This window comes from Balaenoptera ricei, chromosome 3 (genome assembly GCF_028023285.1).
Source record: "Balaenoptera ricei isolate mBalRic1 chromosome 3, mBalRic1.hap2, whole genome shotgun sequence".
NCBI classification, from domain to species: domain Eukaryota; kingdom Metazoa; phylum Chordata; class Mammalia; order Artiodactyla; family Balaenopteridae; genus Balaenoptera; species Balaenoptera ricei.
In genome coordinates, this window is record NC_082641.1 from 106,892,427 (window position 1) to 106,915,860 (window position 23,434).

At 41.1% G+C, this 23,434-nt stretch overlaps 1 protein-coding gene across 1 annotated transcript in view; it reads left to right on the forward strand.

Annotated features, from left to right (window-relative positions):
• Positions 1–3,120: 3,120 nt before the first annotated feature.
• The window catches only part of SLC12A2 (solute carrier family 12 member 2), a 109,965-nt gene continuing 89,651 nt past the window's right edge, over positions 3,121–23,434 (forward strand). Inside the window, exon 1 of the mRNA XM_059916998.1 lies at positions 3,121–4,061. Coding sequence (XP_059772981.1) covers positions 3,324–4,061 — 738 coding nt within the window. The 5' untranslated portion in view covers positions 3,121–3,323. The remainder of the gene's footprint in view (positions 4,062–23,434) is intronic.

Sequence of the window (23,434 nt, forward strand, 5' to 3'; positions counted from 1 at the left end):
ATTTCCCTTTTCTCAAACCCCTATGAAAGTTATAGTTTAATCCTAGTCATCCTTCAGACCTCACTGAAAAGTCACTTCCTCCCTGACTAAGTTTGGTCCCTCTCTTTTGCATTCTCATTGTACCATATTCCTCTCTGTCCCAGAACTTCTCGGTTTGCAATCACATGTTTATGAGTGACTACTATTTGTTATTACTATACATTTCTTTGTTTCCTCCAACAGACATATCCGCTTGAGCTCATGATATTCCTCCAACACAAGCCTGCTCCATTCACCATCTTCTCCATCTCAGAAAATAGCAATACCATTCTTCCAGTTGCTCAGGCCCAAACTCTTGGATTCTCTTCAATACTCCACATCCATCAGTAAATTCTATTGCCGCCACTCCAGAGCTTGACCACTTTCCTCCCATTTCCACTGCTACGCACAGTGGTCAAAGCCACACCTTTACTTCCCGGATTGCAGCAATATCTCTTAACACATCCCCTTGCTTTTTTCTGTCATCACTGCTTACCCACTTGTGTATTTACAACAAGGCAGCTAGACTGATCCTTTATACATCATCAAATCATGTCATTCCTCTACTCAGACCCTCCAATAACTTGCCATTGCTAGGGACTGTACTGTGTCTCCCCAAAATCCTTATGTTGAAGCGCTAACCCATGTGACTGTATTGAAGATATTGCCTTTAATGAGGTGATTAACGTTAAATGAAGTCATAAGGGTGGAGCCCTGATCAGATAGAAATGATGCCCTATAGAAGAAGAGACATCACAGTTCCCTTTCTACCATGTGAGGACACAGTGAGAAGGCAGCCCAAGCTAATATACCATCCCACTCAGAGTAAAAGCCAAAGAGGTGCTATACATTCTGGACTGTCATGTCTCCAACCCCTAAACTCTCTGACCTTTGATTCTCCCCATCCCTTAAGCAGCTTCAGCCACAGTGGCCTACATGCAATTCCATCAACATTTCGGGCATGCTCTCACCTTCAGGCCTTTGCTTTTCCTCTGCTTGGAACACTCTTTTCCCAAGTATTTGCATCACTCATTTCCGCACTCAAATGTCAGCTTCTCACTGGGGTCATCTTATGAAAAATTTTACCACCTCCATCTTACACACATATCCCATTCCCCTTTCCTTAGCACTCACTACTAGCATGCTACATATTTTACCTATTTATCTTGTTTATTGCCTCTCTCGCTAGACTACGAGCTCCATGAGAGAAGGGATTGTCTGTTTTGCTCATTGCTATATCCCCGTAACACAGAGCACCTCATAGTAGGTGCTTACTATTTGTTTAGATCAATGAATGTTGAATACCCACAGCCACCAAATTAGCTCTGGAGCTAAAAGGTACCACACGCATCAGCTACTAAGGCAGCAATCTTGTAGTAGAAACTGTACTGCCTAAAGGACCACCTGCTTGTTCTGGCTTCTTCTAGTTTTCTGCTAATATTACTACAGCTCATGAGGGACTTTAAAAACTGTGGCTCCATGATCCAAGAGCGGTTCCTTCCTCTCTCTATCTTTACAACAGAGATAATAAACTGAGACGAAAAGTTGTGAATGTCAAATAAAATCACGGATAGTACAATTTTTTGAAAATTGCCTGGTTGCAGCTTTCTTGACGGTATTTCCAAACAGTTCCGCAAACTCTGCCTCTCTTTGATCATGCTTTCAGGATTCAGCAAAGGATGTGTTTATCCCCATAAATAAAATTAAAAATTACATAAACATCAATACAAAACTAAAAGACAAGTGATGGAAGAAGCCATTCATGGTTATCTGTTTATGTAGGGCTGTGGGTAGAATTTAGGTTAAAAATGGGATTCTACCGCTAAGAAAATTGCAAAGTAATTATATTCCCCTATTTTTTACAGAAGAGAAAATAGGCCTGCACAGGAGAAGTACCTTTCTGTTTTACTTGAAATAGCGGAAGTCTTCACAACTTAAACCACGTCGAAACTTCCCGGTTAGTGCTCCACAGTTAGTTATTGCTCTCAGTGTATTCATTTCTATGTTTTTTGCAAATGCCTCCAGTTAAAAATCGTCTTGAAACAATATGGTATCACAACTAGGCTCCCTTCTCACCTTCAAACATCACAGCTTTTAAAATGAAGGTGTCATAGGAAATGTGGACACACCCAATGCATCACGACTGGAATTAATATCTGGTTATGCAAATCTAACGCTGCCAGGCAGGTAAACACCTCAAAGGCAGCACAGAAGAAATCTTGCCTCCCTCTAGGTTCAGGCCTGGAGTGAGTGAGGGGAGTCGCGGCGGGCCGGAGCTCCGAGCAGGCCTCGCCGGGGCCGCGCCTCCCCGGGGGGCGCACCTTGCCCGCAACTCCGGAAGCACCTGCGGTCCGGACGGGAAACCCCCGGCATCACCCGCAGGAGCTCAGGGCCGCCCGCCGCTCCTGCATCGCCTCGGGTACCACGTGCCGCAGGGGAAGCGGCCCGGTAGCCCTGCAGCATCTCGCGAGATCTCGCCGGCTCGGCCCCGTATTGAGAGCTTAGAACTTAAAAAAAAAAAAAAAGGAAAAAAAAAGCAAGCGGGCGACTGCCTCCGGAGCCGCCGCCGGAGCATCAGCAATCGGCGTGAGCCGAGGCAGGGCCCGCGCGCCCCTTCTCTGGCCGGGTGGGCCGGGCACCGTCCGCAGCCTGGTCTGCCGTGGCCTGTGCTGTCGGCCCACTGACGCGCTGCCCCAGGGGCGGGGAGAGAGGGAGGAGGCCGGGGGGCCCCCGCTCCTCTTCGCCGCAGAGCCGGGCGGGGGAAGGAGGTGGGGGGGGGGTGGGAGGAGGGCGACGGAAGAGGAGGTAGCGGCGCAGAGATCTTCCCGGCGACGGCGGCGAGGCGGCGCTTGGCCGCGCCCGGATCGCGTTGCTCATGCTGCCCGAGGCCCGGCGTGGACGGGCCGGACGCGATCCCTGAGTGGGGTAGCGCAGGAGCCGGGATTGGCCGACAGCCGAGGGAGCCTCCGCCGCGCGCCACTGCGGGACCGCGGGTGGGCGGGCTGAGGGGCGGAGGAGCCGCGGGCCCCGCCTCCCGCGTGCTGCAGCGGGAGCCACCACCGCCGCGGCCCCGCCGAGGCTTTAAACAGCGGGGCCCGCCCCGCGCCTGCCGCACTCGCGCGCAGACTCGGCTACCGGAGGCGTTCGTGCCGGCCCGGGCCGGGCTAGCGGCGGCGCGTGCGCGGCTTGGAGAGCGACTCCCTCACCTGGCGTTGCGGCAGCAACCACCGCCGGCCGGGGGCGCGGAGGGTGTGCAGCCCGCCAGGTCCGCCAGGCTCTCCGGGTCCGCCGAGCGTCGGGCGGCGATGGAGCCGGGGCCCACGGCGCCCTCCTCCGGCGCCGCGAGGCTGGCGGGGGTCGGGGAGATGCCTCCAGCCGCCGCGCTGGCCGCCGCTGGGATGGACCTGCCCGGCACGGCCGTGCCCTTAGTGCCGGAGGATGCTGCGACTGCCTGCCGGGGCGGCGGCGGGGTCCGCGGGGAGGGCGCCGCGGCGGCCGGTGACGGGCTGGGCAGACCCCTGGGGCCCACCCCGAGCCAGAGCCGCTTCCAGGTGGATCTGGTTTCCGAGAATGCCGGGCGGGCGGCTGCGGCTGCGGCGGCGGTTAACGCTGGGGCGGGGGCCAAGGAGACCCCCGCGGACGGGAAAGCCAGCGGCGAAAGCGGGCTAGCCAAGGGCAGCGAGGAAGCCAAGGGCCGCTTCCGCGTGAACTTCGTGGACCCGGCTGCCTCTTCTTCGGCAGACGAGAGCATGTCGGATGCAGTGGGGATCGGAGGCGACGGGCCCAACGTGAACTTCCAGAACGGCGGGGACACAGTGCTGAGCGAGGGGAGCAGCCTGCACTCGGGCGGCGGCGGCGGCGGCAGTGGGCACCACCAGCACTACTACTATGACACCCACACCAACACCTACTACTTGCGCACCTTTGGCCACAACACTATGGACGCCGTGCCCAGGATCGACTACTACCGGCACACGGCAGCGCAGCTGGGCGAGAAGCTCCTCCGGCCCAGCCTGGCGGAGCTCCACGATGAGCTAGAAAAGGTGAGCTCTCCCGGCCCTCTCTGCAGCCCTCTCGCCAGCCCCCACTCCTCCCCAGCCGCTGGTCCGCGCTGACCGCGGGATGTAGCTGCCGGCTCTCCTCTGGTGAGGCGGCGTGAATGGACGTGCACGACTCGCTGGCATCTCTGGATTCAGCTGTCAAGGGTGGAATTGCAGAGGAATGTAACTTAATCTCTTAAAAGTTGGCAGCGGGTTAGGCTAGTTACGTGATACCGGAGAGGCTGCATTTAACAATCTCCCCCATCCAGTTATATATCTTGTGTATGCTTTTTTTTCCCTCACCCACGCTTAACAATTACCATCCCTCTGAATGACAGTTGTACTTTTAGGCCCCGAGAAGGGAATGTGCAGGAGGTTTAGGTGGTGAGGACGTTTCTCAGGAGGGAGTGGAGAGCACCTACCACCCGTGTCTTTTTTTAGAGGTGGTTGTTGTGTGGGTTATGTACACCCGTTAGGGGTCCCAAGAGTGGGAACATTAGTATTTGAAGGGAAAATCTTAGCAGGGTGTGTTTGTGGTGTATGAATTATTAAAGCTCAATTCCTGCAATCTTGAATGTGCAAAGATATAGAAATCTTAAGTCTTGGGACAAGCTCTTCCTGATAATGGCATAAATCCACTTTTTATAATGTAAACCTTTTGGAAGAGGGTTACATCAAAAAGGCGGGGGGCAGAGTCTAAGAGAGATGGAGAGAGAAATAGAATTGTTTTTTCTGTGGAGGATGTCCAGAAAGACCTTCTGGGGTCTTGTGTAAGTAGTTATACTTGGTGAACAGAAAACCATCCCTATAAACTCTATTGATTTCTGTAATTCTGTCTTTTATGGCCGCATACAACTTGTATTTTTTCAGGGTACAAAATCGTTCTTTTGAGATGACATTGATGCTTTTGAGATTTGATTAATAATTTTTTATGATTTGGGATTACTTGAAGTCTGCCTTTACAAGTGTATAATGAATACATTGATGGAATTTTGTGAATGCAGAGTTAGCACCATATAGGTTGACAGGATCGAAGTGTTGGAAAGTTTAAATACAGAAAGTATGTAATTTCTTTTGGATATGATTATTTGACTTCATACAGTCATTTCATACAAGACTGTACTTGTCCCAGTGTTTGAAAATGTAACATTCATAACATTCATTGAAATAATTGCCGAGGTCCCAACCCTTACAGCTTATTGATTGTTTAAAAGCCTGACATCATTTAGCTTTGGGTAGTACTACTCCTTTCATTCTGTTACGGTATTTTGTCATATCAGAAGAAAAACGATTTTTAAAACACTTATTTTATTCATATTCCTGTAGTTTCTTTCAAATCTATTATATTTTCCTTTCAAAACTCAAAATTCTCATAAAGCAGATTATATAGCTGGTAATTTCCTTTTTAGAGCATTTTTATTATTGAAAATATTATATAGATATTTTCAGATTTATTTCACCAAAGCCCTGTAGTTTAGTAGTAAAACAGTCTGTATTTACCCGTAAGTCTTAAAAGCTTTTTTTATTGAAGGATATTATATACCTTGATCTTGTATGCTTCCTAGGAAAGTTTTTGTTATTTTAAATTAAATTCTCTCAATAACAAAGCCCTTCCAGTTCTCCAAATTTTCAGGTTTATGTTTGGTGTTTTTGGTCAGTTCGCAGTATATAAAAAAGAACACCTGTATTGTTTAGATGTATAGTAGTTGAAGAAGTCACCTAGCTTCTCAGCCTCAGCTTCCTCACCTTTCAGAGTTATTTTGAAGATTAGGGGGAAAAAATGTATGCAAAGGCCCACGTTCAGCGCTTGCAAAATAACAGCTAGTATAGTTACCATTTCAATCTTATATTGGCCCTTAAGAAAATACATCGTTAAACTTTAGGACTTCAGTTTTAGATTCTCTTAATTTCTGCATTTTTTCAGTGAATGTAGTATCTAAAATGTTATGTTCAGATTTTCATTTGTGCAGCATGTAGTGTAATGAATTCTTTGTAGTTTTTTACCTTTTACCATTTGGGCCCTTTATGGGCAGCGAAAAAGGTTTATTAGGTTAAATGAGCATAGAACCTCCTCTTGAAGATAATTTTGTTTAGAATTGAGCGAATGGATTAAAGAGATGTGTCATGTTAAGGAGTACAAATCTGGCTATAGATAAACCAATGTTGAAGGAGGGCAGGGGAGGGATGATAGTATAGGTTGGCTAGATTCCCAAAAGTTGTTCTTCACTTTTTAGATTGACTCTTACTCCTTAAAACCTTTTCTAATGCTTGTAGCTCTAGGTGAAATCATAATATTTAGAATTCTATAACATTTAATCTTAGCTCTTGATTGATTGTCATGTAGTCTGCTTGGGCCACTGAATGCTTGAATATCTACCATGGATCTAACTTTGTGCTAGGAACTATGGAAGAACAAAAGAAGTAGAAGAAAAGCACTCCAGAAACTTGTTGGGGGAAAGGACTATGGTGTCTTCTACGTGAATTCCTTTCTTTGCCCAGCACTATGACTTTTTAAAGTATTTTGCCTAGAATCCAACTGAAGGGGAATAGTTAAATAACCATGGTGCGTCTTGCTATATTATGCAGCCATTCTAGGGCTAGGACCCATGAGTTCTCCATTTATCGAATATTTACTGGGGAGAAGAGTTTGTTAGGTGTGGGCCACCTGGCTGTGGCACTGCGGGATGATGCGGTGATTAGCAAAACAGATACTGACTCTGTCATACTCTAGGCATACATTAACCAAATGGTTGCACAAATAACCTAGTTACAAACTTTTTTTTTTTCCAGTGCTATGAAAGAGAAGGGTTAGAATGCTGGTGAGGATATAATAGGACCTAATTTTAAGTGGGGTGGGTTGGGGAGGCCTTTTTTTTTTTTTTTTTTTTTAACTGTAATTAGATATTACCAAATAAAGTAATAAACAACTCTTAACTTAGAGTGCAAAATGAAAGCACCTTATTATTTTAAAGGTGCAAAAGCAAGAAAATACAGCATAAACTTATCCATTTTTAAACAGTCGTCTGTGTGATGGGTATACAAAGTATGACATTGAAGCTGAAACCTGAAGGCTAAGTTGATGATAGGGCAGAACAGTATTCCAGGCCAAAGGACCAAAATCTGTGAAGATAGTGAGATGAGAGAGTGGTATGTCCAAAGAACTATAAGGAGGCCAGTATGAGATTTTATTATAAAGGTAGTGGGAAGTTATTGAGTTTTGTGTGAGGTAGCAACATGGTCTGTTTTGTTTTGACACCTTTTGATTGCTGGATGGAGAAGGGTGAGAATGGAAGCAGCTTTTACTGTGGTCTCCTTACAGATAATAAGGATTGGGGGCAGAATGAGTGGGATGTAGGTGGATTGGATGTGGGAGTGAACGAGAAGCTGATTCCCAGCTTTTGGACTTGAGCAGCTGAATAGATGGTTGGTACTTTGCCTAAGATGGGAAAAGCTGGAGAAGGACTATAGATCGGGGAGGAAAGAAAGAATGCTTTTGAGTAGCCTGCAAGATATCTTAGTCCAAGAGTCATTTTGAGAGAGAAGGGGCAGAATATATTTTATATGTATATGAAATATATGTGTGTATGTGTATATACATATATATTTACATACATATGTACGTGTATATATATTTATGTGTTTATCGTCTAAAGTCATGCATGAAATTACTTGGGGAGAGTGGGTAAATACGAGAACAGAAACAGGGTCTGGGATTGGGCCTGGGGAATGTCTAAAGGTCTACGAGAGATTGTGGCAACACTAGCAAAGGAAGTTAAGAAGGAGCTGTTAGGCTGGTGAGAAATAGCCAGGAGAGCAGTGTCAGGGAAGCTGAGAGAAAAGTGTTTTAAAGAAGGCACAAAGTCTTCAGAGATATGCCAGTAATTGATTTTTTTTTTAAAAGTATTTCAAAGAATATAACCGAAGTAGTGATTCCTGCCCCTACAAGAAGAAAGTAAAAAGTGGGGGGTAAACAAATAAGTGTTTGATAGACAACTTCAACATGTATGATGGAAAGCATGATTATCAAATGTGGAAAAGTATGTGGTGGAGAATCCATAATAGCTCCTACTGGATTAGAAGCAGTTTTAAAGTAGTTTGAAAAGATTGCATTACCATTGCAGAGTTGTCCGTAGGCCAAGGTTTGGAGCCTTTTGCTGGTGGTATGTCAAATCTTTGTATGTGGCCTCTCTCTTTTAGCCTCTCTCATTAATAAAAAGGGAAAGGTCAAGGGAACAGCTATATCAAGTGTCTTATGTTTCACTGAACTTGTTGGTTTTTTCATTTAATTCCTAAGAAATAAGTCTTATACACATTTTACTCATGATAAAATGGGGTCATAAAAAGTGAAGAAATTGCTTAATGCCACTCTCAACAGGAAGTGGTACAGCTGGCATTCACACCCAGGTTTTACTTATTAATGCCAGGACATAGTAGCTCCTCTTTCTTGTTATTTCTTCTTTCTCCCTATCCCCTGGACCTGCTCTGAGATGGCAGGGATGTTGAGGGGGACATGTTGGGGGTTGCCGACATCACTCTTCTATCTTGACCTCCTGAGAGTAGAATGGTTACATAACTGAGAGAAAAGAGGAGGAATTCTTGTGATAATGTAATTACTGACTAATATGACTGTCTCTTTCACTAGGATCTGAGCTGGTGTCTCATTCATCTCCAGACAGAGAATAGGTAGTTAATAAAGATTCGTTTATCGAGTGTATCAGGGTGGGCAGTTCCTCCCACTTAACAGGGACTTTAAAACACTAAACAAGTGTAGCTGCTGCTCTAAATGGGCTGTGCTGAGTCTTGGACAAGAAATTCCACACACTACTAATCATGTCAGTACAGAGGTTGAGTCTTTGAAGGTCGCCCTGGGGGAACCAGAATGGGTCACATCCCTGGGGATAAGGAATAGAGTAGGTCCAGGAATGAGTAAAGGTGGGACCTTGATCAGAAATATTTGTTCAGGGCACAAACTTGCACTGTTTCACAATTTTGCCAGGGGCCCCACCCTCTAAACCCATGACACCAGAGCTGAAGTCTGATTTACCTGTAAGACTGTACACATTCTCCAAGTATATACCAACTAACTGCCTGGGGAGAAGGAAAGATAAATTTGGGGATTTAAAATCTGGCAAAAAAATCTGTACGCTGCTATCGTAATCAGTGTCTTCTCTATGTGTGTTTGTGTTCATAGTCACATTCCCAATCTTGTTAGGCCAGAATTTGAAGGACCAAAAGAGCGTTTCTAGGTTCTTATGTACTGAGTGTGTTTGTTTTCACTAATTTTTGATTACATGTTTCATACGTGTTTGTAACGTCTGTAGCACTAATCGAATTGGCTCCATGCTGAAGTGAAATGAATATGAATTGAGTTATTCAACAAATCTTGATTGAGCATCAATAATAGCCCTGTTCTGAGTGCTGGGGTTACAGCAGTGAGCACAACAGAATTGTGGAGCTTTCATTCTAGCAGTAGGAGAGAGTAAACAGATAGGTCAGATGTAACTGCCGTGAGGAAACCGAAAGGTGGATAGATGCTGATAGCTGGGGTGGTGTTATTCTGGGGGAGTTGGAGAAGCCTACTCTGGTACATGAGCAGACACTAGACGGGACTGAAAGATCAGCCCATGAAAACACCTGAGGGGAAGAACACTAGGCAGAGGACTGCAAACACCAAGACCTTGAGATGGCAGTGTGCCTGCGGTATGCTTGGCATGACTGAGAAACAAGAGGGCCAGCAAGACTGGAGTGGCTAGCAGGAGAGTCATAGGCGAGGAGGTTAGAGCAATAGTGAAAAACAAACAGTGTAGAACTTGGTAGATCGTGATGAAGACTTGGGGTTTTACCCTGAGTGATGTAGGGAATCATGGAGAGCTTTGAGCACAGACTTGACATGACCTGACTTACATTTTTAAAACATCACTCTCATGCTGTGTGGAGAGTATCCTGTAAGCGGGTAAGAGTGGAAGCTGGGAAACAAGTTAGAAGCCTATTGCAGTGTTTTAGTTAAGATGATGATGACTTTTATGAAGGTGATAGTGTTTGATACAATGACAGGTGTTTAGATGCTGGATATGTTTAAAAGGTGGAATTGTTGGGATTTGGTGACTGTTTGGGTGGGGGGTTTTCCCCTGTTGAGAATGGAGTCGATATTTATGAAGAGGTGGGAGACTGGGAAGAGCAAGTTTGGGAGGTGGACTCGAGTTGGGTTTCATTCTACAAATTAGTTCTACAATGGGGAAAACACTTATAAAATTGCAGCTACTGGTTTGTGAAATAATAGAACCTAAGAAAATGGGTTTTAATTTGTAATATAAAAATGTGCTTTTATGCTACAAATTTCAGGTAAAACCATGAGAACCGGTAGTTTTTCAAATAGAGTATAAAGGGGTGGGGAACTAGTGGGTTGACTCCACAAAGTGAGAGAGTGAGGAATGGACAAGGAAAACTACTTAAATACTGAAGTTAAAAATATATCAATGGTTTCTCATTAAATATGAAATTTATCATCTGCCATTGGATTTATGATTCTTCCATTTTTCACTAGAACCTGTAATAGTGCTTTCTTAAAGCTATTATGAAAAACTTGGAGCCCATGGAGGACTTGGGATTTCTGATTAGAAGAAGGGGGAAGTCTGAAAGGCAAACATAGCTTAGTGGAATCTTGTCTCTCTGCAGAAGCTGATTGTGGCTGGTGTAGTCATAGTACCCTTGGGCTCAGAAATTTCTCTGCCTTAAGTTTTCACTATGCTGTTCCTGAACACTGACAAATTAGCTATTCATCTAGGGTAAGAATACTAGAAACCTCTGGATGGTTCTTTGTTGGGCTGGTATGAATTGGTTCCTTCAATGATGTAGCTTCTAACAGAGTTTAGTGTGCGAGTCACTTTGGAGCTTTTTTGCGGGTAGGTAGCTTGGTAGAGCAGGCTTTATTGTACTCCAGTGGAGGAAGACTTAAAGGACCTATGAGGACCCTGATCATCTGCTGTAGCATGACTTTTACCCCATCGTTTCACCTAAATAGTTTTTTATTTATTTATTTATTTTGTTTATTTATTTTTGACTGCATTGGGTCTTCGTTGCTGTGCGCGGGCTTTCTCTAGTTGCGGAGACCGGGGACTACTCTTCTTTGTGGTGTGCGGGCTTCTCATTGCGGTGGCTTCTCTTGTTGCGGAGCACGGGCTCTAGAACGCAGGCTCAGTAGTTGTGGCACATGGGCTCAGTAGTTGTGGCTCACGGGCTCCAGAGCGCAGTCTCAGTAGTTGTGGCACACGGGCTTAGTTGCTCCGTGGCATGTGGGATCTTCCCAGACCAGGGCTTGAACCCGTGTTCCCTGCATTGGCAGGCAGATTCTTAACCACTGCACCACCAGGGAAGCCCCTCACCTAAATAGTTCTTATTAAAGTCACCAGTGACCTCCTCCATCCTTATCACCAATTCCAGCAAACCTTTTTTCTCAGCAGCATTCAACCTTCCAGCAGCATTTGATGTTCTTTTGAAGTCTTCCTGATACTTCCTTGGCTTCTGTAACACCACTCTCTCCTTTAGTTTTCCTTCTTTCTCTCTGGCTCTTTCAGCCCAGCGTCTTCTGCGTTTTCCTTCGTCTCTAAACTGGCCATCCTCTAGGCTTGATTCTGGCTTTCCTTCTTCCTCTGCTGTCTTCTCTCTCTGTATATCCCCTGTCTATATCACCTGTAGGCTAATTGCTCCCCAAATTTTGTCTCCTACTGATACCCCGTTTGTGAGTTCTGGGCATCCAGAGCCTGCTGGACGTTTTTGCTTCCTTTCCAAAAGACACCCCACACTCACAAACTTAAGATTTTTCTTCCTCTGCCTCTGAAAACAAAACCACCAGGTCCTCTTCCAGTGTGCCCTGTGTCTCTGTGAATGGTACCACCATTCATCATATTGCACAAGTGAGAAAACTGAGTCATCCTTGACACTTTTTCTCACCTCTCTACATCCAGTTCATCACCAAGTTCTTTATATCACTTTTATTTCCTAAATATTATTTTCATCCTCACTGCTACCATCCTAGAGCAGTCTGTAGCATATCTCTCCAGTAGCCTTCTCTGCTTTCCCCTATTCACTATGCCCTCCTATTACTATTGTGCCTGGAGTGATCTTTTTAAAACAAAATTGATCATGTTATTCCTTGGCTTAAAATTAGCCCTGCATTGTCTAGCTCTGGCCTGCTTCTTCTTTAGTGTTTCAGTTTCTCAATGGCACAGTACTTCCTCTGGCCATAGTGCCTTTGTATGTAATACTATCCATGAATTCTTCCTCCCTTCTCCCCCATACCACACTGATAACTTTTCAGTCTTAATATTTCACTTCAATCTTTATTTCCTGAGAGAGGAAACCTTTATCCTCCAGTCTAGGACAAACCTCTTTTCTCTTCTAGCCCTTATTTCAGTTAGTGGGAGTATGTTTGTTAAGGTGGTTGTTTGAGTAAACTTCAGTCGACTTCAAGCTCCATGAGAAGCAGACTATGTCTGTGACTGTTTATCATTATGTCCCTACTACATAGTAAACCCTCAATCAATACACGTTGAATAATAGAACTATTCTTTATAAATTATTGTAGTACAGAATAATCTTAAACTCTTTTATGTACCTTATATTGTCATCTAGAATCTCTAAAGGACATTTGACAGGCAGATGGCCCCAGTTTGCACATTTGGAATTTAAGACACAAAAGAACTAAGTAACCTGTCCAAAATCATAAGACCCGTAACTGGCAGAGCCACGGTTGGAACTTGCAGCAGCCATTTTGACTCCCAGTTGATGTTAATTCCAATGTCCTACAGTTTAATACTATGTAAGTTCTTGCTATTTTGGTTTTAATTCCCATGGCAGTTGTGTTTTAGTTCATTGAAGATAAAGTAGAAAATATTTGGACCCCTCAGTTTCACTGTATGGATAGATCTTTTCCCAACAGAAAAATATTTTTAAAAAAATTTAAGTATAACAAGGTTTCTTATAAATGGAATCAAAGTACGTTTTTTTTTTTTTAAATTTCTTCTGCTTTTCTTGTCTGTATCTCCCAAAAGTGTAATGTAAATGTTTAAATGTTCTAGGGTTGCACTTTTCAGTACTATAACCACTAGTCACATTTGGCTGTTAAACTAAATTTTTTTATTTCTTATTTTTTTAATATTTATTTATTTATTTATTATTTTTGGCTGCATTGGGTCTTAGTTGCAGCACACGGGATCTTTCATTGCAGCGTGCAGACTTCTCTCTAGTTGTGGTGCATGGGCTCCAGAGCACCGGCTCAGTAGTTGTGGCGCACGGGCTCTGGAGTGTGTGGGCTCTGTAGTTGTGGCACGTGGGTTCCAGAGCACGTGGGCTCTGTAGTTGAGGCATGTGGGCTCTTTAGTTGTGGTGTGTGGGCTTAGTTGCCCTGCGGCATGTGGGATCTTAGTTCCCTGACCAGGGATTGAACCCATGTCCCCTGCATTGGAAGGCAGATTCTTAACCACTGGACCGCCAGGAAGTCCCTAAACTAAGTATAAATTAAAGTTAAAAATGCATTTACTTGAGCCAAATTTTAAGTGCTCAATACCCACATGTTGGCTAGTGGCTACCATACTGGACAGTGAAGATACAGAACACTTCCCTCATCACAGAGAAATCAGTTAGCCAGTGCTGTCAGGGGAAGTGATATTTAAAGGAACTTTTCCCTTCCCTCATTCCTCCTTTCTTGGATTTCTCCCTTCCTTTTCTTCCATGTTAAATAGTCACCACTAGTTTAAAATTATTAAACAGTCAAATTTTCTTAATTTTGCATGAGATCCTTCCTTAAATAAAGTTGTCTAAACATATTAGGCCCTCAATGAAACATTTGTTTTGAATCACTGGAATTTATCTCTTTCTGAGAATGGAGATCTTTAATATTGGAAAGGGTCTTTAATATTGGAAGGGCTGTGAAGAATTTCTTAATATTGTATAAAGTGTTAAGTTTCCAAAGCACTCTTAACTCATGTATCTGTATTTGGTCTTCAAATCTATCTTTGGAGGAGATGGGTTTTCAGAAGGTCTTAGAGTAGCAGTCATATTTTGCAAGGTTGTGGTTTGCCTAAGCACTTAACTAATACTTGGTAAGGCTGCATCTCTTTGAAACTAGCTCTTTGTCTCCCTTTTCTTTTGGACCAGTGATTCCCAAATTTCTAAAAGAATTACCTGGAGAAAAATTACAGATTCCTCTCTCCCAAAGAATATACATGCCATTTTAAAAAAGCTTTCCTGGTGATTCCCAGAGAGCCAGGTTTCAGAACCAATGTCCTAGACAGACTTTGGTTATCATTAATGACAGTAGTACATAGCTGTGGGGTTTTTTGTTGCTTTGTTTGTTTGTTTTGATATGCTGATTGTCAGTTTTGAAACATCCTACTATAGGAACCTATCAAAGATCTGGATTTAACCCTTAGATAACTGTATAATGAATTGTATAATGTTACCAGTTATTCAACATCTGTCATGTTTCAGGAGCAGTCTGTAGTCTGTGCACAGTAATCTTCCAAACCAGTTAGTTTACAGATAGACAAACTCAGAGGCTAATAGCAACTTGCGTAAGTCTCACAGCCAGTGAGTGGTAGATGCTGGATTTAAACATAGACATGTTAATGAAAGCTCACATGTGAGGTGCTAGGACAAATCCTGTAGGGAAGTCAGACACACAAGTACTAACTGGTAAGTCTGAATCCTGATGAGTTCACATGGAATAGCTGGAGTGAGATATTACCTCTCTTTTATAGAACCTAATGGTTTCAGACATAAATAATCAGGCTATACTATTTTAGAAGTTAAGCTTTATGATAAATTATTCTTAGTACTGGCTTACCTGTAAATTTCCAGAAATAATAGATTTGGCTTGTAGGACTTGAAAAATTATCGTTTCACCTATTTCAGTCCCAATTATTTGGCAGATTTGCTGATTAGAAACAAAGCTGATTCAGTAATTACGCAAAGCAGCAACAATAACAACAAAAAGGCCTCATTTAAAAGGGTTCAGCACACCTGCACTTGGGGACTACATAGTTAAACTTTATACACAGTTATAACAAATATGGCCTTCTGGTTTTTCAGAATGAGGGCAGATTAGAAGGGAAAATGAACACTGGCAGAGATGGATTCAAAGATGACCAGCATGTTATACAGATAAAAAATAAGAAAATCATAAAAAGCAGAAAATAGCAGTCTAGAATAGCTCTTGAGTAGACGCAGAGACAGGACCTGAGTTTTGGTTGTCACAGTATCTCCATCTAGCATAGTGCTGGCACAAAGTAACCATGGTGTTTTAAATCTCAATACAAAAAGAGTCAACCAACTACACATTTTTGGAAAATTTCAGTCTCATGTCATCCTAGAGTATCGCATTTTAAGAGGCTAAGTATTAGTCCTTTTCAGAACCAACACTTTAAAAATTTACTCCAAGGGTTTCATTGTACTTTGTTTATTTAAAATGTTTATTACCGTATCATTATGAAGAGAAGATAATATAGGATGTTTGAAAAACAGAGAAAGTTAAAGACCTCAAATCCTTAACACTTTTGCATTTTTATATACATGTAAAAATTATGATTTTATATCCTACTCTTCCCACCTAGCATTAAATAACTAATCATAAGTAATCAGTTTCCTATGTCACCCATAGTAATCTTCTATTTAAGTGAATGTTTTTATGATACTCTCATACATGTACCATATGATATGTGTACCATAACTTGCATTTTCTCTGCAGACTCTTTAGTTCATTTACATTTATTGTGATTTGGCTGTTATTAGGCATGGTATTTTGCTATTTGTTGGTTTTCGTACCCATTTTTGTTCCTCTCATCCTCTTTTCCTGCCATCTTCTATGCTAATCAGATCTTTTTTAATATCCATTTTAATTCTATTTACTTTCTTGTTATATATCTCTTTGCATTATTATTTCAGTGGTTGTTCCACTTACAGAGAATATTGAATTTTTCCAGCTAAAATATAGGAACCTTAAAACAGAATACTTTTCTTAGTACTTTGGTAATCATGTAAATTACAAACCCAGCAATACAGTGTTGTACTTTTTGTTTTCAACAAAAGTCCTACGACTTTTAAAAAAAGAGGAAAGAATGCTTATATGGTGTTTTATTTCCTTTTTTTTTTTTTCTTCCATTTCTTCTTGTAGATCTGTGTTGCCATCTGATACTATTTCCCTTCCTTGAGTAGTTGTTGTAAGGGAGGTCAACTGGCAACAAAATTCTTTGTTTTTATTATCTGAAGATGTCTTTACTTCACTTTTGAAGGATAGTTTTGCTGGATGTCAGTTTCCTGGTTGCCAGGGTTTTCTTCTTTCAGTGGTTTGAGTATGCACTTCCAGTGTCTTCTGCCCACCATTGTTTCTGATAAGACAGCCATTAATCATACCATTGCTCATCTGTATATGATACATTGGTTTTCTGTGGTTGCTTTCAAGATATATTCTTTACCTTTGGCTTTCAGGAATTTGTACACAGGGGCTTTTCTCTTTGTGTGGATCCTTTTTGGGTTTAAATTTCTTGTATCTGTAAGTTAATGGGTTTCACTGCTTCCTCCAGCCATTTCCACTCTGCTGTTGAATCCATCTAATGAATTTTTAATTTTGATTTTCAGATTAAGAATCTCTAATTTTTAAAATATAGCTTCCATTGCTCTGTTGAGATTCCATCTGTTACTCACTGATAACCGTACTTACCTTTAGTCTTTTAATATATTCATTATATATATTTTGAAGTCTTTGTCTCCCATATCTAACATCTGGGCCCACTTGGAGTTAATGTCTAATGACTTTTTTTCTTGATTATGGGTTATATTTTCCTGTTCAGTAATATTTTGGGTTAAAGACTAGACTTGTATGTAGATAACACATTGTAGCAACTTTGGGTAGTTGTTTTTTTTCAGTATTCTCGTAAGGATTATTGTTTTTTGTTCTAACAGGTACTTAAGTTGCCTAGATTCAAACTGCACACTGAGTTCTCTTTCCCCACTATGCAGTACCTGATATCTCTGTTGTGTCCTGTGTTTTCAGCTGCTGCTTTTTTAGCCTGTCTCTTTGGGGGTGTGTGTGTGTGTGTGTATGTGTGTGGTGCAGATCCTCCCCTGTACCTGTGTGATTTAGTGGTCACCTGAGATTTGGGGCTTACCCTCGCTATCATTCTGTTTTTTTATCTAGAGATTCCCACTTAATTTCTAGTTCCTCTTTTGGCTCTTGGGCTCTCTTTTCTAATATTTCAAGCTAGGAAGGCTTCACTTTAAGCCATCCAAGTTACACACACTTGGGGAAGTGCTCTCAGTTGAAAAAGAAAGCAAACTCAGTGCAGCTGTATCTATCTAAGAGTATTTCCTTTCTGGTCTTTGCTTTTTTTCAATCTGTCCTAGTTTTTATTCCATACATAGATAGTTTAGCTGTCAGTCAGGGGTTTAAATCTTGGCGTTTCCGCTTAATGCTTGTGTGACCTTCAGAAAAAGAACTTGCCACTTCAGATTCTCAGTTTCCTTCTACAGAAAATGGGAAAGATGATAATTCATAGTGAGAAATAGCACATATTCATGTGAGAAATACAGGAACTACCAAGTGCATACCATGTGCTAAATGTAGTTTTTGTTATCGTGTGTTTCTCCATGTATATTGCTTTTCTAATACTTTACCCATTTAGGATATTGTAAGTCATATATTTATATCTTTGACAACTTTTGGTTCTCCTTATTTTAAAAATAAAACAATTTGAAATGTAAATGACACAGTTATACCTTCCAGTATCACTTAATAATATAAGTTTTCTGGTAACTTGAATTAAAATGTTTTTAAGCTATTTGTTGACATTAGCAAGTTGTGTGGGATTTGAAATAATGTATAAATTATGCTATGCATAATGCATTTTGTTGTAACTCAGTCTTGAACATGATAGGCTAGGTAGAGGACTGAATTCTTTGACTGCAATCAGCAGTTCTGACTTGGTTCATTGTAAAGTCACATGGTCACAGCATCCACTTTTATCTGTGGCACTTGAGTTTTGAGCTTTGCATTAATGCCACTGGATATTAATAGACCATTGTTAACCAGAGCAGATTGGATTCCTGTAAAACAATACTTTGTTTTGAGAGCATAGTCTGTATAGGGAGCATTACACTGAATACACCAATCACCGACAGCACGGATAGGAAATGTTGGTAGCTTTGGGGTGATATAATTGGCTAGTACTTAATGAAAAAATGGTTAGAATTAGCCCAGCCACTTTGGCATCTAAATTTGCATATGTATGCATCCGTTTTTAATTACTGATTTGGCTTTGTTTCATAATATTAATTTAACACTTTAGCTTACTTTGGTATTAAGAAGATGCTATTAAACTGTATGAGAAATTTTTATCTAAAGTATCCTGATGGATACTTTAGTTCAGAAGTTTGTTTTTAGGATCTAAATACCATTTTTTGGTGAACTTTCACTTTTTTGAAGTGTAATTTTGGGTTTTTTTTAAATCAATAATAAGCTGCTTGTAAAGAAAGCAGTGAATTCTTTTATACTAACTGTGCCCTGAAATGAAGATTCCCCACTCCTCTGGCTGTCAGTAACAGTGATTTAATTTGCTTAAATAAAGCTAGGCCCAGAAGTTTTGCTTTTGTTCTCCTACTGTGCAATCTAATATTAACCCTAGCTTGTGTTGCTATGATGTGCTTATCAGTTGCCACCAAAGCAAACAGCACAGGGAGGAAGTTCTCATTTATTAAACACATTTTTTTTTTAATTATTTATTTATTTATTTATTTATGACTGTGTTGGGTCTTCGTTTCTGTGCGAGGGCTTTCTCCAGTTGCGGCAAGTGGGGACCACTCTTCATCGCGGTGCGCGGGCCTCTCACTATCGTGGCCTCTCTTGTTGCGGAGCACAGGCTCCAGACGCGCAGGCTCAGTAGTTGTGGCTCACGGGCCTAGTTGCTCCGCGGCATGTGGGATCCTCCCAGACCAGGGCTCGAACCCGTGTCCTCTGCATTGGCAGGCAGATTCTCAACCACTGCGCCACCAGGGAAGCCCTAAACACATTTTTAGCACTAGTGAAGTTACAAAAGATTTCTAGTAGTGTGATCATTGGTCCTCAAAGCCAGGTTCTTCACACTATATCCTATTGACTTGTTGATGGTATAGGTAATAAATCTTTTACCACCATTCAGAATGGAGATGCCATATTTCTATGTATAGGTCAGTGTTTTTGTTTATTCTTCCAGAGGTAATCTTAAACTGCCAGTATTTTAGGAAGCAGTGTAGTAGAGTCTAGATTAATAATGTTTTGCAGTACTTATTTTTGTGTATTTGTTCAACATCCAGTTATTTAAACTCACCCCATGGGCAGTTGAAATAATCACTTTTTTGTTGTTTATAATAATAGCCAAAATTTATCAACCACTTACCCTGTTAATGTCAGACAATGTACCAAGCAGTTAATACATTTTCTTTTTTAATCTTTTAAAGTCTTTTTATTTTGTTTTTTTAGACATTTTCCCTATGGTTTTATTTATTTATTTATTTATTTTTAAATTTTTATTTTATTTTTGGCTGTGTTGGGTCTTTGTTACTGCGTAGGCTTTCTCTAGTTGCAGCGAGCGGGGGCTACTCTTTGTTGCGGTGCGCAGGCTTCTCATTGCAGTGTTCTCTCTTGTTGCGGAGCTCGGGCTCTAGGCACACGGGCTTCAGTAGTTGTGGCTCGTGGGCTCCAGAGCACAGGCTCAGTAGTTGTGGCGCATGGGGCTTAGTTGCTCCACGGCATGTGGGATCTTCCCGGACCAGGGCTCGAACCCGTGTCCCCTGCAGTGGCAGGCATATTCTTAACCACTGCGCCACCAGGGAAGCCCTAAAGGTCTTTTTAGAATTTTGGTATATAGCAGAGAAAAAAAATGTAAAGCCTAAATGCATAACTTAATCAAGTGATCACCACCCAGATCAAGGAATAGAACATTGCTGGCACTCCAGAAACCCTCTGTGCACCCCATTCTGATCTCCCTGTGCCAAAAGTAGCCACTGTCCTGACTTAATGGTGATCATTTATTTGGGTCTGGGTCTTGGTATTTTGTTTGTTTGTTTTTGTCACCTTTATGTATTCTGGAAGACCATTAGTCTAGTTTTGCCTGCTTTAAAACTTTATATGGAATCATACAGTGCTTTTTTTATCTGTCATCTTTTGCTCACTGTTATGTTTGTGTATATTTATAATTCATTCATTTGTATTGCTAACTATCTTCCATTATATGAAATGCTACAATTCTGTAGTTGTGGATGTTTGAGACTGTTTCTGGTCCTTGGCAATTTTTAGCAATGCTGATATGAACATTTTAATATAAGTGTCCTACTTCATTTAAGTGTTGTTTATCTATAGGGATATATCTAGGAGTAGAATTGCTGGGTTAAAAGGTATGCATTTTTTTCAGCTTAAGAAGATAATGCCCAAACTTCTTTCCCAAAGTTGTGTACCAATTTATATTCCAACCAGCAGTGTATGAGAGTTTTTGTGTTCTATACAATCATGATATTTTCTCACTTTATCTTCTCAAACACTATGGGATAGGTAATATTATCTCCATTTTACAGATGTGGAAACTGAGGGCCAGAGGTGTTAACTTGCCAGAGTTCACATAGCTAGTGATAGCAGAGCTAGATTTTGAACTTGGATCTGACTCAGGAGCAGACACTTAAAATTTTACTTGTTACTATTTCAGGACATTATTTGGAAAACAGGGATTGCCCATAAAGACTCAATATTCATTCACTATGTCTTTGATTAAAAATGACAGGGAGAGGTCTGTACCCTTGTGAACCTTCCATTTTAATACATATTGAAGGAGTGGAGGTAGGTACATAGATTACAAGAGCTGAATAAAAAAAAAATTACTGGGTGTGATATATGCTATGAAGAAGAAAAAAGGGGCACTGCTGAGAAGAAACTATATGTTGGGTGGTCTGGGAAGGAGGCTACACTTGAGCTAAGACCTACAGTTTGAGGAGGCAGCCATCTTCAAAGTGTGTTAAAGACAGGGAATGGCAAGCAAAAACTCCCCCAGGAGAAAATACTTTAAAATCAACATTTCAGCAATAAAGCAGTATTATATCAAATTAAATATTTGATAGAACTCTTTCAGTAATTTTCTAACTTAAAGGATAGGATTTTGAAGGTGTATAAAAACTTCAAGGAAAATTAATAGAAATAATAAAGTGGTGTATGATTGGAAAAATACAGAGACTTCTAAAACAGACTAATATTTACTTTTTCTTTAATCATGTCAAATCTTACTATGTGTGGTAATAAAACATTGATGACAAATCTCAAGAATTCTGTGTGGATAATTTTCTTTTTCAAGCCTTCCTGAAAGGGCATGGATGTGTAAGTGGACCAAGGGGTGAAGAGGTTGCAATGGTAAAGCATGTACGGGAAGAAGGAACCTAGTATGACCCAGAGCATTTGATCAAAAGGAGTGGCTAGCTTGCACTGCTAATGTCCGTTTTTAATTGGAAAAAGAAAATTCTAGGTAACATAGAAACTGAACGATTTATTGGTCTGTTTTAACTACCCTGTCTACCACCATAGCCTCCAAATAAGCTCCTAAAGTTAAATAACTCGTATAACTCTATTTAGGACACAATTTCATATTAAACATTTTAATATGTTTATATTCCAGGTGGGTTATATCTGTACACTAGCAATTGTTTCTCCTCCGTAGGAGGTCTGATCCAGCTGTCTGTAACAGTCCTGTAGGGCAAAGAGTTTCACACACACTGTAGACCCTGGGGGAATTTCTACAAAGAGCAAAGAGATTTTAAAAAATACCCTCTGGTGTCATACACCGCGCAGAACTTCTGCTGTCATTTTTATGAGGACTGTGTCAGAAACCCTTAGCTTCTGTAGATTTGGAAGCAGAGGAAGGAGGGAAGGATGAAGCAAGGTAAAGAGTGAAAACAGCTGAGGAATTGGGAAGTTTGAGCAGGACAGTTTCTTAAGTTGGGTGATTTGTCTAATGTCTCCTTGCCCAAAATAGGTAACTTAAAATAATTCACCTTGGCTCACTGTAATATGTGGAATTCTACCATTTAGAAGATTCTCTGCATTGCCGCATTAATAGCTACATGGTTAGGGGTAAGTTAACCTGTCAAAAGACTGTTTGCACATTTGTTAAGTGGAGATTAGATCTATCTCTCAAAGATGTGCCAGTTCAGGGAAACAGGGTGTGAAAGCATTTAGGGAAGTGTCTGGAACACAGTAGGCTTTCAGTAAATGTTGGCTGTAATTAAAGGAAGCCAGAGAGATTATGAGGGTCTCCTATACTACGAATTCTTATTTTACCCCATGAGTAATGGATAGCCAAACCTAGATTATGTACAACTGTATTTTGTATGAAACCTTTGTTTCTTGACAGTAGAAAAACTACTATTTTGATGTATCTTGCAATATTACTTAGCACAAAAAATCTTGTGTATATCACAATAAACTTGAATTGGGTTGGATTCTATGCCAGGGTTCACCTTACCCCAAACATGCAAAACCAAATTATTGCCTAACCTATAAATCAATTCTTATCCAGAGTCAAACTCTTTAAAAGTCATGGAGAAAAAAATCATCCTTTTCCCTGTTATATTTTCCAAGTGTGTTTGTAGTTGTAGGAAATAGTAAGAGAATTGCTCAGAAAAAGATGGAAGTAAAGTGTATTTAACTACTAAGGCAGATTGTTACACTGCTAAATAGGCTTTTCCATCTTGTTTTTCATTTAGTACAAATATTAATTGGGGAGAATTGAAAACTTCTGGAATGAATTATTGTTTCAGTTCTATTTATGTGTGATCACCCTTCATGTTGAACTTGTGACCTTTTTGGTAGTTGTAATTAACAGAAAATTTTAGCATTTAGATGATATGGTCTGCCAGAATAATTTGAAATCGGATAACTTGAATGAGGGTAGACAGTTCTGTATATTTAAAAATTTCTCTGTTTTCTACCGTAGCTACTACCCTGTACATAGCATCTTCTAAATAAGTAGTTGTTAAATGCATGCAAAATTTTATAAGCTATTATCTGCCCTCCCGACATTGTTTTCCAGTTCAGGTAGTTTTTTTTTTTTTCTATTGCTTAAGATTATTTGGTAAGGTTGATTTACTCTGTAAAAAGTAACATCAGTTGTGATTGGGATCCAAATTTTATTTCATAGATCAAGATGCTAGGATGCAGTGTAGTTCCCTAGTCTTCATTTGGCAGGGTAAGTGATTGACGCATATTTTGTGGCAGCCAGAAAATGATTAGCCAGTGCATATAATTTTGTCATATTGAAAAAATAAAGCCATCGCATATTATATCCTATCTTTATTCCTTTGCAGCTTTC